This window comes from Apiospora kogelbergensis (assembly GCF_038363985.1).
Source record: "Apiospora kogelbergensis strain CBS 113332 chromosome Unknown utg000007l_segment0_segment0, whole genome shotgun sequence".
Classification (NCBI taxonomy): domain Eukaryota; kingdom Fungi; phylum Ascomycota; class Sordariomycetes; order Amphisphaeriales; family Apiosporaceae; genus Apiospora; species Apiospora kogelbergensis.
This window is the reverse complement of record NW_027117424.1, coordinates 2,629,853-2,642,407: the sequence shown is the minus strand read 5'-3', so window position 1 is coordinate 2,642,407 and position 12,555 is coordinate 2,629,853. Positions and strand designations below refer to the sequence as shown.

General features: G+C 52.3%; 5 protein-coding genes across 5 annotated transcripts; 4 read left to right on the top strand and 1 right to left on the bottom strand.

Moving 5' to 3' along the window:
• Window positions 1–365: 365 nt before the first annotated feature.
• PG998_011203 (uncharacterized protein) lies at window positions 366–2,042 on the top strand (the record flags this gene model as incomplete). The annotated part of the gene is made up of 2 exons (XM_066878019.1): window positions 366–1,932; window positions 1,993–2,042. 2 exons carry the CDS (start codon window positions 366–368, stop codon window positions 2,040–2,042), a joined length of 1,617 nt encoding a protein of 538 aa, XP_066727073.1.
• An 812-nt stretch (window positions 2,043–2,854) lies between these two features.
• PG998_011202 (uncharacterized protein) lies at window positions 2,855–3,274 on the bottom strand (the record flags this gene model as incomplete). Its single annotated transcript, XM_066878018.1, has 1 exon — window positions 2,855–3,274. One exon carries the CDS (start codon window positions 3,272–3,274, stop codon window positions 2,855–2,857), a length of 420 nt encoding a protein of 139 aa, XP_066727072.1.
• A 1,202-nt stretch (window positions 3,275–4,476) lies between these two features.
• On the top strand, window positions 4,477–6,116 carry PG998_011201 (uncharacterized protein; the record flags this gene model as incomplete). Its single annotated transcript, XM_066878017.1, has 2 exons — window positions 4,477–5,848; window positions 5,944–6,116. The coding sequence occupies 2 exons, from the start codon at window positions 4,477–4,479 to the stop codon at window positions 6,114–6,116; spliced, it is 1,545 nt and encodes a 514-aa protein (XP_066727071.1).
• Window positions 6,117–6,395: 279 nt separating this feature from the next.
• On the top strand, window positions 6,396–7,205 carry PG998_011200 (uncharacterized protein; the record flags this gene model as incomplete). The annotated part of the gene is made up of 1 exon (XM_066878016.1): window positions 6,396–7,205. One exon carries the CDS (start codon window positions 6,396–6,398, stop codon window positions 7,203–7,205), a length of 810 nt encoding a protein of 269 aa, XP_066727070.1.
• A 1,809-nt stretch (window positions 7,206–9,014) lies between these two features.
• On the top strand, window positions 9,015–10,364 carry PG998_011199 (uncharacterized protein; the record flags this gene model as incomplete). Its single annotated transcript, XM_066878015.1, has 3 exons — window positions 9,015–9,212; window positions 9,382–9,641; window positions 9,725–10,364. The coding sequence occupies 3 exons, from the start codon at window positions 9,015–9,017 to the stop codon at window positions 10,362–10,364; spliced, it is 1,098 nt and encodes a 365-aa protein (XP_066727069.1).
• Between the last annotated feature and the right edge of the window lie 2,191 nt (window positions 10,365–12,555).

Here is a 12,555-nt window from a genome sequence, read left to right as displayed (position 1 = left end):
GTCATATCCAACGGCCACCACCCGAAGTTTATCGCGTCGGATGAGCATTTTCATGATGCGATGTTCAGATTTCAGTGGAGCCTCCTATACCCCTGGCTTGTCGCTGCGCGAGACTCGGGGGTCGGAAGGAGCGAGAGGGGAGATTATGGATGGACATCTGACTGACAGGTTTGTCTGTCATGCCTATAAAACTTCTTTCGTGTCGATCCGTCCCAATCTTGGCCACAACCGATCGAGGCAATTCAATCCCTCACTGATCAACAAATATAACTATCAAGACCTGCTCCTTCACGTACTCCTTACTCTTTGTTATTGTCTCGTAACCTACTACCCCTAATACTTCTGCTCCTAGCCCAGGACTCACAATGTCGAAAGTCACTTTGAACAACGTCGTGGCAGCTGCTGGTGCTGCCTCGTTTGCTTGGGCTAAGCATGCTGAGCTTCCCATCGTTTCCACTGTCGCTAAAACATGCGCGGTTGTCGTCCCTCTGTATGCCGTTATATGGTGCAGTTGGCTATACCCCTTCTACTACTCCGACTTGAGGCATGTCCCTACAGTATATGGTTTTCCTCTCTGGGGCCAATTCTTTAACATCATCACCGAAGAGTGCGGTGTGCCGCAGAGAAGATGGCACAAAACCCACGGTCCCATGATCCGCTACTTCTTCCCATTTGGCGCCGAGCGCCTGTCTGTTGCTGATGATGACGCCCTGAAGCACATGACGGTTAGAAACCCCTACAACTACCCTAAGCCTCTGCGCGCGAAGCTCTGGATGGTGCGCATCCTTGGTGAAGGCGTTCTGCTGGCCGAGGGCGCCGAACACATCCACCAGCGCAAATCTCTTGCTCCCGGCTTCTCCATCCAGTCCATCCGGGCTCTGACGCCCGTATTCTGGGAAAAGTCGCTTCTACTGGCGCGATGCTGGAGAGATGAGATGACTGCGGAGGGTGTTACCACCAAATCGTTTGAAGTTCTCGAGTGGCTCAACCGAACCACGCTCGACATGATTGGCAAGGCCGGCTTCGGATATGAGATCAACTCTCTCGAACACCCCGAAACGCCCATTCGTGAAGCCTACCGTCTTGTTTTCGCCTTTGACATTGCCTCGCGCGTCATGCACGGTCTGCAAGCCTTCATCCCGGCCAGCAAGCTTATTCCCTCCAAGATGAACCAGGATGTGCAGACTTCTCGAAGCATTATTCTGGACAAGGCAACCGAGATCGTCACGGAGAAGTTGGAACAGGCCGAGAACAACACTGGTGGGAAAGACATCCTATCTCTCATCGCCAGAGATAACAAGAAATTAAAAGACCAGGGCGAAGCCGGCCTCTCTTTCGAGACCATGCGCGACCAGATTATGACGTTCTTGGGAGCTGGCCACGACACCACTGCTACCGGTGTTGCCTGGACGATTCACCTACTGTCCACCCACCCCGTGGTTCAGTCGCGTCTGCGTGAGGAGATCAAGGACCATATGCCATTTCTCTTCGACAAGCAAACCCGCTTCGATCCAGAGCAAATCATGAACGCTGATGCTGACAAGCTACCATACCTCGATAACGTGTGCCGCGAGGCCCTGCGCTACATCCCTCCTATTCCCATGACAGTGCGAGAAGCCATCGCGGACGATGTCCTGGCTGGCTATAAGGTGCCCGCTGGCACTACTCTCTACGTGCTGGCCAACACAATCAACCGTATGCCCGAGTACTGGGGCAAGACCGCCGACGAATTCGATCCGGACCGGTGGGACGACCTTCCCAAGACCTACACCGCCAACGCCTTCATGACTTTCTTGCAAGGCCCCCGCGGTTGCATCGGCCGCAAGTTCGCCGAGACGGAGATGAAGATCCTCCTCTGCTGCGTACTCAGTATGTACGAGTTTAAGCGTGATGTAAACGTGGATGACCCTGAGTCCCTCAAGATGTGGAGACGTAAGTTGCTTCTTTCCACCCTTTGATTCTGAGGTCAAGGCTAATTTCCGCGTTCTCCAGTGGTACTTCGACCACGAGATGGTGTCTCTGTCAAGGTAACCGCGATATAACACGCTCTGGTTTACATTGCGGAAGGGATGACTTGGATCTTCTCTCATGCTTCGAATGTTTTCAGGGGTTCAGAGACATGATGCCTGTTAGGTTATAGTGTGGCGTCTGTTAGAGTTCGTTATTTCGGGTGTCCAAACATGATTCCCTTTCTCGGGAAGAGGGCACAATTGAGTTTTCAAGGAATGGGGTCGCTTGCACGAGTTTAGAATCTTTTCATGGCGGGTTTGAGACATTTCATTTGGGCCCAGCAGTCAGTCTTTCCATTATACCTATTTAGCTACTTAGTTACAATTTGACGAAATAATGCCTCTTGCCTTAGCCTTTACGTTGGTCTTTGTTTGGTATCTGCATGCTACTGCGCTTGAGTGCCTCGCATACTGCATGTATCGAACGAGCCGTACGTCAAATAGCCAAATACGATGCTGTTCGTAGTCACAAGAGATTACTAAACGCGGACTTCGTCCAGTCTGTAAGTTGATCACACGGCAGGATGACATTCATAAAGACGGAGTGACAGCCACAGAACCTATTACTACGATGACTGAAAGCGAATAGGATGAGTCGAACGGGATTAATTGAAAGATTAGAGTTCTGATATGATCTAAGGATAGTAAAAGAATGCCCTGGGTGTCTCGGAGAATGGGCGATATTGTGTGACCGAAAGACCCCTATGTTTCCCCCTGAGCGTAGTGCGTGGGGAAGAACGTAACACGACCTCAACTCCCAAGATTCTAAGAACACGCAGCAACGGAAGAAGACAAGACAATCCAACTTTAAAGGTGATGGCAAAATATATGCCTTCTTTTCAGCTTCAGGAGTTGTGGGAGTTTTGTGTCCCTTTAACATTGATGGGATCGCACACCGAGATACCGATGCCAGTGCAGCTGTTGTCGTTGGATAAGTCGACATCCGGAGAGACGACAGGAGCCAAGTTGATAAGGCCACCGCTTTGACCCGAAGGGGCCGGGGTGTTGGTCTTCTCCTTGTTGTTGCTGTTATTGTTGGAACCCTGGGTACCGCCAACATTGATGGGGTCGCACGCTGAGACACCAATGCCCGTGCAGGAGTTGTCATTGCTGAGGCCGACTTTGGGGCTTACATTGGGAGCTACGTTGACCAGACCCCCGCCGCCGCCAAGCTGCCCGACTTCATAGACGACCTTGTCGAGTCCGAGCAGAGGACGACTGGTGACCGCGGTCGCAAAGGTGAAGAGGATCACGCTGGGACGCATAGTGACTGTAGGTATCTTGATATAGGGGAGCAAACAGATGGCAGCAGTAATAAGTTGCTAGACAGGTGGGTTTGACCTATGCACTGGGGAACAGTGGCATTGACAAAAGAGTGTTTGGGGTCTCAGGTATAATGGGGAAATGGATGGAACCGATGCAGTGACTTGAGAATCACAATGAAGAATGGGGGTTTGCTGGACGGTTATGAAGTGATCGACATTTCGATGTGAACTGACTGGTTAAGCGGACCTGAGCCTATTGCTCCCTAAACGAAGATCCAAATTCTACCACGTACGTCAACACGCGCTTCAGTTGCCTGCTTACTTATTCTTACGCGGGCTCGCACTATCAGATTGAGACGGTATGGTTTCGCTAAACTGAGCCGTTTCATCCTTGTTGCTTTAGGTCAGTTATAGGGGTTACTATAAAAGCGGTACCTGGGAATATTCCAGCGGCCAGGATAAATTGCTAGAAAAGGAAAGTAGCTCCTAGTAGAAGTGCTATACTAGTCGGATGCAGGGGGCTTTGTCGACGACAAATGCTTCCTTTTCTCGGGATTTAGCCCCTCGTCACTAGACCAGGCTTGATCAAACCCCATATCATGGGAAACGGCAGACATGGCAGAGAACGCCAACTGTCGGGACGGCGCTGTCCAAGCCGCGCCTACTTGGTTAGCACACCAGCCACCCAGCTCATACAAAGTACTCAAGCTTATGAGAGATATTGGTTAGCTTTCTGTTAAGTACAAGAACAGTAGCAGCAAGCATAAGGTTCTGCCCGCCCATAGCTGGAGGAACGCCCTCGGCGAGATGACAAGGCTTCTCTCGATGCCATTGCATAGCCGCCTATCCGGCAGGAAGCCCGCTCGTGCAGTAGTTTGCATAGTGGGGAGATTATTATCAACCCATCAGAAGACATGCCGGCGGTTGATTGAGTCACATGGTCAGCCAAATATCGGTTTTCTTTTTGTTCTGTATCAGCTGTATTGTTCTGGGCTGGGCTGGAGTTACTGACCCCCCGGTTTGACGGTTGTTACGATTCCATGTGTTGCGTTGTCCCTCGCCCCTGCAGATCCCGCCCTGTACATCCCATCCTGTACATCCATCCTACGTACGCATAACCCCTTGTTTTGCGCCTCCCTCGCTTTCTTCTGTTTGGCCAATTTTATTTTCTGGGGATTCACAAAATCTCTCCCGTCGCTAAGATGCATCGATACGCTAAGGCTACCCTGGTCCTCCTTGTCGCCCTGGTGGTCTACACCATCGCCAAGTCCAAAGTCAGGAAACGTCGCAATAATGAGAAGGCCGCAACTCTGGGCTGCCAGTCGCCCCCGGTGTACCGCAGCCAGAATCTGCTGGGCAACTCGATCCTGAGGGCGTCGATGAGGGCGACCAAGGAGGACAGGGGTCCTCAGTTCGTCGTCGACACGATGAACTCCTTCGGCCTCGACTGCCATACTGTCAAGGTACCCATCATGGACTACGAGCTGCTCGTCACCCGCGACCCTGAGAACTGCCGGGCTCTCTTCACGAGCCCAGACTTTGATATCAGCGACACACGCCAGGCCAGCTGGATGCCCCTGCTCGGCAAGGGCATCTTCACCAGCCGTGGCGACATCTGGAAACACAGCCGCAGTCTACTGCGACCACAGTTCTCTAGGGAGATGATCAGTGACCCGAACCTCGAGGAGGAACACTTGCAAAACCTGTACGCCCGCCTCCAAGCCGACTCGTCGACGGGCTGGACCGACACGGTGGATCTTGCTCCGCTCTTGTTCAAGCTCACCCTGGACACATCTACCGACTTCATCTTCGGCCGCTCCACTTACGCGCTCAAGGAGGGCGGCGCCATCAAGGACAAGAACGGCCGAGAGATCGACCATCATTTCAACGAAGCGAAAGTCTGGATTGACAAACGGGGCGCGCTTGCCAAGTTCTACTGGCTCTTGAACAGCAAGGAATTCAAGGAGCATTGCGACACCATCCACGATTTCGCTGACTCCATTGTTGCCGAGCGACTGGCCTCCAAAGAAAAGAAGACTGCTTCGGAGAAGGCTGGTCGATACAACCTGCTCAGCGAGCTCGCCAAAGACACCCAAAATGCCAGGGAGCTCAGGAACGAGACCCTGCACGTCCTGATTGCCGGACGCGACACCACGGGCTGTCTTCTGGGCTGGGTCTTCTACTTCCTCGCCCGCCACCCCGTCGTCTACCAGAAGCTCCGCGATGCAGTCCTGGAGCAATTTGGTGAGAGACAGGCCGACTTCCGTGCCCTGAACAATTTCAACTACATGCAGTGGGTAATCAACGAGTCGCTGCGAATCGCGACCGTTATTCCCATGAACGAGCGCCGCGCTCAGAGAGACACGGTCCTGCCCGCTGGAGGTGGGCCGGACGGGAAGTCTCCGGTCTTTGCACCGAAAGGTACTCAGGTCTTGATCCCCCTGTATGCCATGCAGCACCGCAAGGACATCTGGGGCGAAGATGCCGAGGAGTTCCGTCCGGAGCGGTGGGCAACTCACCGTCCGGGCTTTGAATGGGTTCCATTTGGAGCCGGTGCTCGGAAGTGCCTCGGCCGTACGTTGAATTCTACAACAACCCCTTGTCCCTGAGACCCCTAAGGCCCCCAAAGAGGCATGGACACAAGCTAACAAAACACCTCGACGGCACAGAACAATTCGGTCGGCAGGAGGTCAGCTACATTGTCTCCCGGTTCTGCCAGAAATATGACCGCATCGAGAACATGGAACAGGGCGACGGTCGAATCAGGCTTCACCACGCGATTGAGAACCGCTCGGGCACGGGCGTGCAGATTCGGCTTCATGAAGCCAAACACTCAACCTAACCCTAATTCCGTCCGAACCAGCCCATTATTTCTTATTAAGTAGATAACACGACTAGTTAGAACCGTTTCGAGATGATTCTTTGTTTGGTTTTCAAACGCGTTATGCTGAATGTTTCGATCACCTCTGACAAGAATCGCCATTGTCCTCTTCGTCGTGCCAGTGGAAATAGATCGTCTTTGTTATCTGCGTTCGCAGCCATCACAGTCAGTATGTTTTCAGACTTGATCGCTATTTTGTCTCAAACTGTTCGTGGCCAACCATCGTCCAGAGTGTCCAAAATGGAACCGCAAATGACGCCTCCGGCGATATCACCAGGAATTTCCGACACGACGCTGTGTAGCCCGTCCATTCTAGACGACAGTGAGCATTGGGAGTCACTACAGGCACTCTCGGTGGTGCTACAGAAAGGCCTATCTCTTCATCGAAATGGTCCTGCTCAGGTCCGCATGTCAGAGCAATCTCTTTATAACCTCGTGGCAGCTGGGGAGAAGGATTTCCTCGAGATCATAGTGAGAAACGTTTCAGGTCCATCAGACAGTAAATCCTCCTCCTCCTCCTCCTCCTCCTCCAGCTCGACTGCAACTTGCCAGGAGCGGAGCCAGACCCCTCCCAAGGGCATCATCAACGCGGCACCCCGACCGAGACTATCTCGCCGTTCCAGATCTATCAAATGTGGAAACTGTAATCGAGAGGGACATACCATTCGGGACTGTGTGGGACCGGTTGACGAGGGGGGGAGGATAGATGGGTGCCCCAAATGCAATCTGGCCAGGGCACACATCTACGACGACTGCCCGCTACGGGATTCCGCAGAGGACTTCGATTACATCTACCGCTTCCGACAGCGAAAGCCCCCGATCAAGAGCTGGATGAGCTGGGAGTGTTTCATTGGCCACGATACGAAATACACCAGCTGGCCGCGCTACATCCCATGGTCAGCCGACTTTGCCTGGGATCAACAAAGTCGAGCGTTCCTCGCCCATCGGTCGCCGGAGTGGCTTCATTACGAGTACGAGTACATCGACATGCCTGATGAGGAAGCTAGCTTGCGCGAGATCGATCCAGACTCCGAGTTTTTGGCTTTATGATCGTGCCAAGTCCGAATGTGAACGAGATCCTTCACATCTAGCAATAGCGTATCATCGATATCCAAAGGGGTTGCATGGAGGCCTGAGGTGACAGCCAGACAAGAGCCTGCATCCGAATGGGACATTGATCGAGGCCGAACGACCCTTTGTGCTATTGATAGGACAGATGACGGCCCGGGCCCATCCTATCTCATGGCTTACGATTGATGCTATTTCGGGCATGTCCATTGACTTCTGGGACATTCCCCAAGCCCACATCGTACCGATATCACGCACCATCCAGCACTATGTGCACACGATCTGGGACTAGACGCTTTCTGAGACAGGGGATGGGTAGCCAAGACCTTCCAGTGTCCCGCTCGCCCAGACAATTGGCTGGTAACAGTCAGTCGATGGACTGGCAGCACGGTACAGACACCACAGGGCCAATCGGATCTCACGTAAACGTAGTCGATGACCCCATTCGCATTTGGCCATAGTCAACCCCAGTGGTTTGCAGCATCGTCTCTGTTTTCAGCTCTTTTCAGCTTCGCCATTTTGACGGCACAGAACGGTTGCTCAGGCCAAGGCAAGGATGTGAATCATTGCGCCAACAGTCGCACGCGTGGTGGAAGGTATTCAGAACCTAGTTGGGGTCAGTCCGGTGAGCCAATCCACATCGAGACCAGCTCGCTCCCGAAGACTTACAGCAACACCCACCAGGCTGCGTTGCCGAAGTGAGCTGATAGCAAAAGATGGCGGAATGATCGGCATCACTTGTAATAATGTATGCTTTCTTTTGGCTGTCCATGCTCCTGTCACTAGTGTTGCAGATCGTGAAAAACATCACAAGGACTTACATATCTAATAGTGAGATAGAGAAATTTATCAAGGGGCCTTATCTTCCAAACGTCATGGCTCCAGACTAGTCGTGTAGCTCTTCCCAGATGTTGAAAGCCGGAGAGAAAGAACAAAAAGCAAGTTTGCACTTGCCGTCGCCGCTTGCGCCACTTGTGAAGGTTAATACTTCTTAGATGTAAGAAGTACATACACCCCGAGTCCATCTCCAGCGCTAAGGCAATGCATAACCACCACCATGACGGGTGGTCATCGGTGGAATCCAAGCTTCATCGCAATCGGCACTGCGATCCCGACAGCATTGTCTGTATGGCTTCTCGAGGCTTTGCGCCAATACTAGAGCGAGCCACAGTGTTTCGGAGCAACGGCGTCCCTCGTAGCCCTCACAGGGAGGAATCAACGCCGAGTTAAGTGGCTATGGGGCCTTCTATAGTGGGATTTGTCAAGTGCCGGGATTACTCTATGGCGCAGGCTTCAGGTGAAGAAGATCCTTGGTCTATACAGCATCATCAAAGAAGTACTCCGCTGCACCTGGGAGGAACCACACATCGTATGCTTCCGACGATGACCTGTGCCATCCCCTCGGGTCAGTGTAAGGAAACACTATCCTCCACCGTCGTGACACGAAGGCGGCACGCTATGTCGTCAGGAACGATGTTGTGATGGCAGGTATGCTGCCACCCATCTCATCCACCAGCGCGTAGACGATCGGTGATCACCGCATTGCCTGCGTTGAAAGTCAACATTGCCCTGACTTATAAAATATGGGTTGTCTCGCAAGTTGCAGTTGGTCCCTCAAAATCAGGAAACCAATCTAAGCAACAGAAGAAAAAGAAAAGTATCTATTCGACTTTTATTCACCTCATCTTCCGTAACTAGACATACCCTCGCCCATTATCATTTTCCATAGTCATTTGGGAAGCTCAATTCATCTTCTAAAACATACATCTCGAGTCTCTCAATTGAACAGCCATGCATTTCGTGACCTCTTCCCTCGTGATGGCCGGCTTGACCGTGGCTCACGCGGCTCAACCAGCTCCAAGAATCACTCCGGCGCCGGTTCTCGTGGGCCGCCAGGACTGGCAGAGCGTGAGGGATTCCGCCCTCGCTGCCGCCTCCTCTGCTGAAGCTGCAGCCAATGCTATTGCTGCCCAATTCGGGAAGCGAGATGTATGTTTTCATCTTCAACCCCTTTTCGGAGTTTCACAATGATTCCACGTCAACCCCCAATCTCCCCATTCCAAATCGGTACTTTCTCGTCGTGATATTAGCACGAGTTTCTACACGGACACCTCTATTATTTCACAGCACAAATTGCTAATCAAAAATTGTCTCGCAGTGGCACGACGACGAGGCCGCCGCGTTGGCTGCCGCCTCTGCCGCCCAGGCCCAGTCTTCCGCCATCGCTCAGCAGTTTGGCGGAGAAAAACGCAAGGTCGTCGATCGCAGTTGGGAAGACGTCCGCGATACGGCCCTCTCCGCCGCGAGCGCTGCCCAGACCCAAGCCTCCAAGATCGCTGGGCAGTTTGGACGGCGCGGCTGGCAAGACGATGTAGCAGCTGCATTGGCTGTAGCGTCCGCTGCTGCCAACGGCCAAGGGTAAGTTTGAGACATCACCCATACTTCTCAACCACGTCATGCAACTAGAGTTCACTGATGATGCTGATACACCCAAAACTTAGCTGGAAGGACCAAGAAGCATCTGCCCTTGCAGTCGCAAGTGCAGCGGTGGCCCATGCCAACCAGGTTGCCGCCGAAAACTCGCAGCAGAAGCGCGATACTTGGCAGGAAGCAGAGGCCGCAGCCCTGGCGGCTGCGTCCCAAGCGCAGGCGGCCGCATCGGCCATCGCGGCGCACTGGGCTAACAAGCGAGCGGACTGGCAGTCGATCGTGGACTCGGCCACCAAGCACGCCAGCGAGGTGGTCGAGAGCGCCGGAAGCGTCGCCGCCACCGCGGGTGACTCCGCCGTGAGCCACGCCTCTTCTGTCGCAGCAAGCGCGCAAAGCGTCGCCGCTACCGCGGCCGACTCGGCCACCAAACACGCGAGCGAGGTCGTCAAGAGCGCGCAGTCCGTCGCGTCTAGTTACGAGGGTGTCGAGGCAACCGCGACGGGCGAGGCCAAATCCTCGGCCTCGGTGGCGGTCAAGAGCGCGCAGGCAGTCGCCTCGTCCGCCCAGGCTTCGTACGACCGCTCGGCTGCTACTGCGTCATCTACTGCCGACCACAGTGCCGCTGCTGCTACTAACCGGGGAATCCTGTCTGGCTCTATGACAGCAGGCGTGGTTTTTTCGGCTGCACTATTCGGGGTCTTCCTGCTGTAAATGGCTCACTCCCTCCGCGGAACACGATACATGGATGATATGGCTGTGTATTTTCTCTTTCTAGCATTTTGTTGTATACTCTACCTAAGTGGTTGGTAATATGATAGAGTGGTTTACCTCTCTGCTGTACGCCGTAACTTGGCTTTATCAATACAGCAACATCATATTCACAGATTTGACATTACATACCATCTATGGGACTTCTTAAAAGTCTTTTGGTCAATTTCGTATTGCTCTTCAGGAATTGATCAATTACTAGAAACCAGCCAGATGATCTCCAAGGAATTTACGTGCGCATTGGCGAAGCATGCTGAAATGCAAGGACTCCACGTGGCTATATGTGCCAGCGAACTAAAAAGAAGGGGGTTAGAAACAAGCACAACTTTATTACAACATAATTATTTGTAAAGCATCACACTCTCACATACGACCACATCCTGCTGAATGCTAGGGATCCCGTCCGCTCTCCCATATATAAGCAGCAGAGAGCCGAATTAGTACTAGGGTCGGTGACGACCTGGGAATCCTCGGTGTTGTATGTTTTTGACCATTTGCTCGTATTTCCTTTTTGGTCGTTCTCTATTATAGCCGCTGGATGTTGGAGGCTGTCCGCATTTTTATTTTTGCTATTTTCTATGCTGTAGCTCTGTATGAAGGTGTGGTCAGCCTGGTGACGCGAAACAGCCCCCTTTTTAGTTTCCCTAAGATGTGGGCTGGTTTTAACCAATATGCAACTAGAATAAGGCAAAGCACTCCCAATACTCTTGCGTTTATTGCATTTATGTTGAAAATCCAACTGAGTCTCGCAGTATAGCATGCTTTCTTCCTACTGTCGTAATGAAGAAGCACTCTGGAGGGTCGGCGCCAAACAACCAGGGAAGAAGAACGAGCATGAGTGGATTGAACATTTCCTTCAAGTTTCCATAATGGCATGCCAGCTTTTTGCAGAGCAAATACTTGGTGATAGCAAATGTGCTTTACTCGTGACACATCTCTACATGTAATTCAGAATATTGGTTACCACATTAGAGGAGTGTCCATCTTGAACGACCTTCTCTGTACTACTAATATCCAAACTAGCTCCGCGTTAGGCTTGCGAGAACCAAAGCGACGTGCTTCCTGCAAGGGTTTGCCATACTTACTGCCGGCGTTCAAAATCCTGTCATATCTGAAGCGGAGGTTTTGGGCATGCTAGGGTCCTAGTATTTGACAGTTGTATAGGCCGATGATTAAGCCAGGTAACGACTTGGCCGCTCGAGGATTCCTCCCGGAAATTTAAGTTGAAGGACTTGGTCTTCGTGTACTACATATGAGCCACTCTCTTGTGGCAAGTTTTACAGCGATGCGCTAGGGACTGTCCGTTTTGTTCGCCGAAACGTTGAGTATGGTCAACTTATATAGCATATCGTCATCCACATGCTCTGATATCCAATGGAGATGAGTTGACTGGGCACCTGCAGGCTGTTTTCTAGTATCTCTTCGGCTGTAAGTTGCCCGACAGCAACTATGCCTCTACTCAAGGCGATAATCGACCGTGTATACTGGCCACAGGACGAGGCCACACCACCCAACGAACTTGAGGGACCAGCCTTGGGGTCTTCCTTAAGCACAACTTACGATGTGGACCCTTGCTCATTGCGTATTCCGTCAATGCCTTAAATGGCACGGTGTCTGATTCAACCACAGGGGCGATGCTGCCCCTGGAGACATGACTCATGGTCTACGGACAGGTTTGCCATGATTTACAGGCATTGGGGTTAACCGGCAACGACGTACATGGCTTCCTATTCTCGGAGGATGATAGTGACAGCTGGCTGCAAAGGCCACTAGCAAATTAGCCACCGACAATCAATAGGACGAGACATTGGACATACAGATGGCCAAGCATGTGACTGAACTGGTGTATCATCCATAATTCAATAGAGCCAATCTGCGGCAGGCTGACCGACTGCGTCATAATATGTTATCGTGATATACTCACTGCCCCGGAGAAAACATAAGCGCGATCTCGGTTTCTCTGCCACTGACTACCCAGGCATTATCTTGCCTACAGCCAAACAAAACTCGATAACTACGCTCTGACGGCAGCAAACTCGAGCGAAGATGTCGATAGACGACTGATACGGTCCAAGCCATGTACATCCCCCGCTTCCCCGTCGCATACCCGGGGCTGACCGGAGCCCGAGCCAGG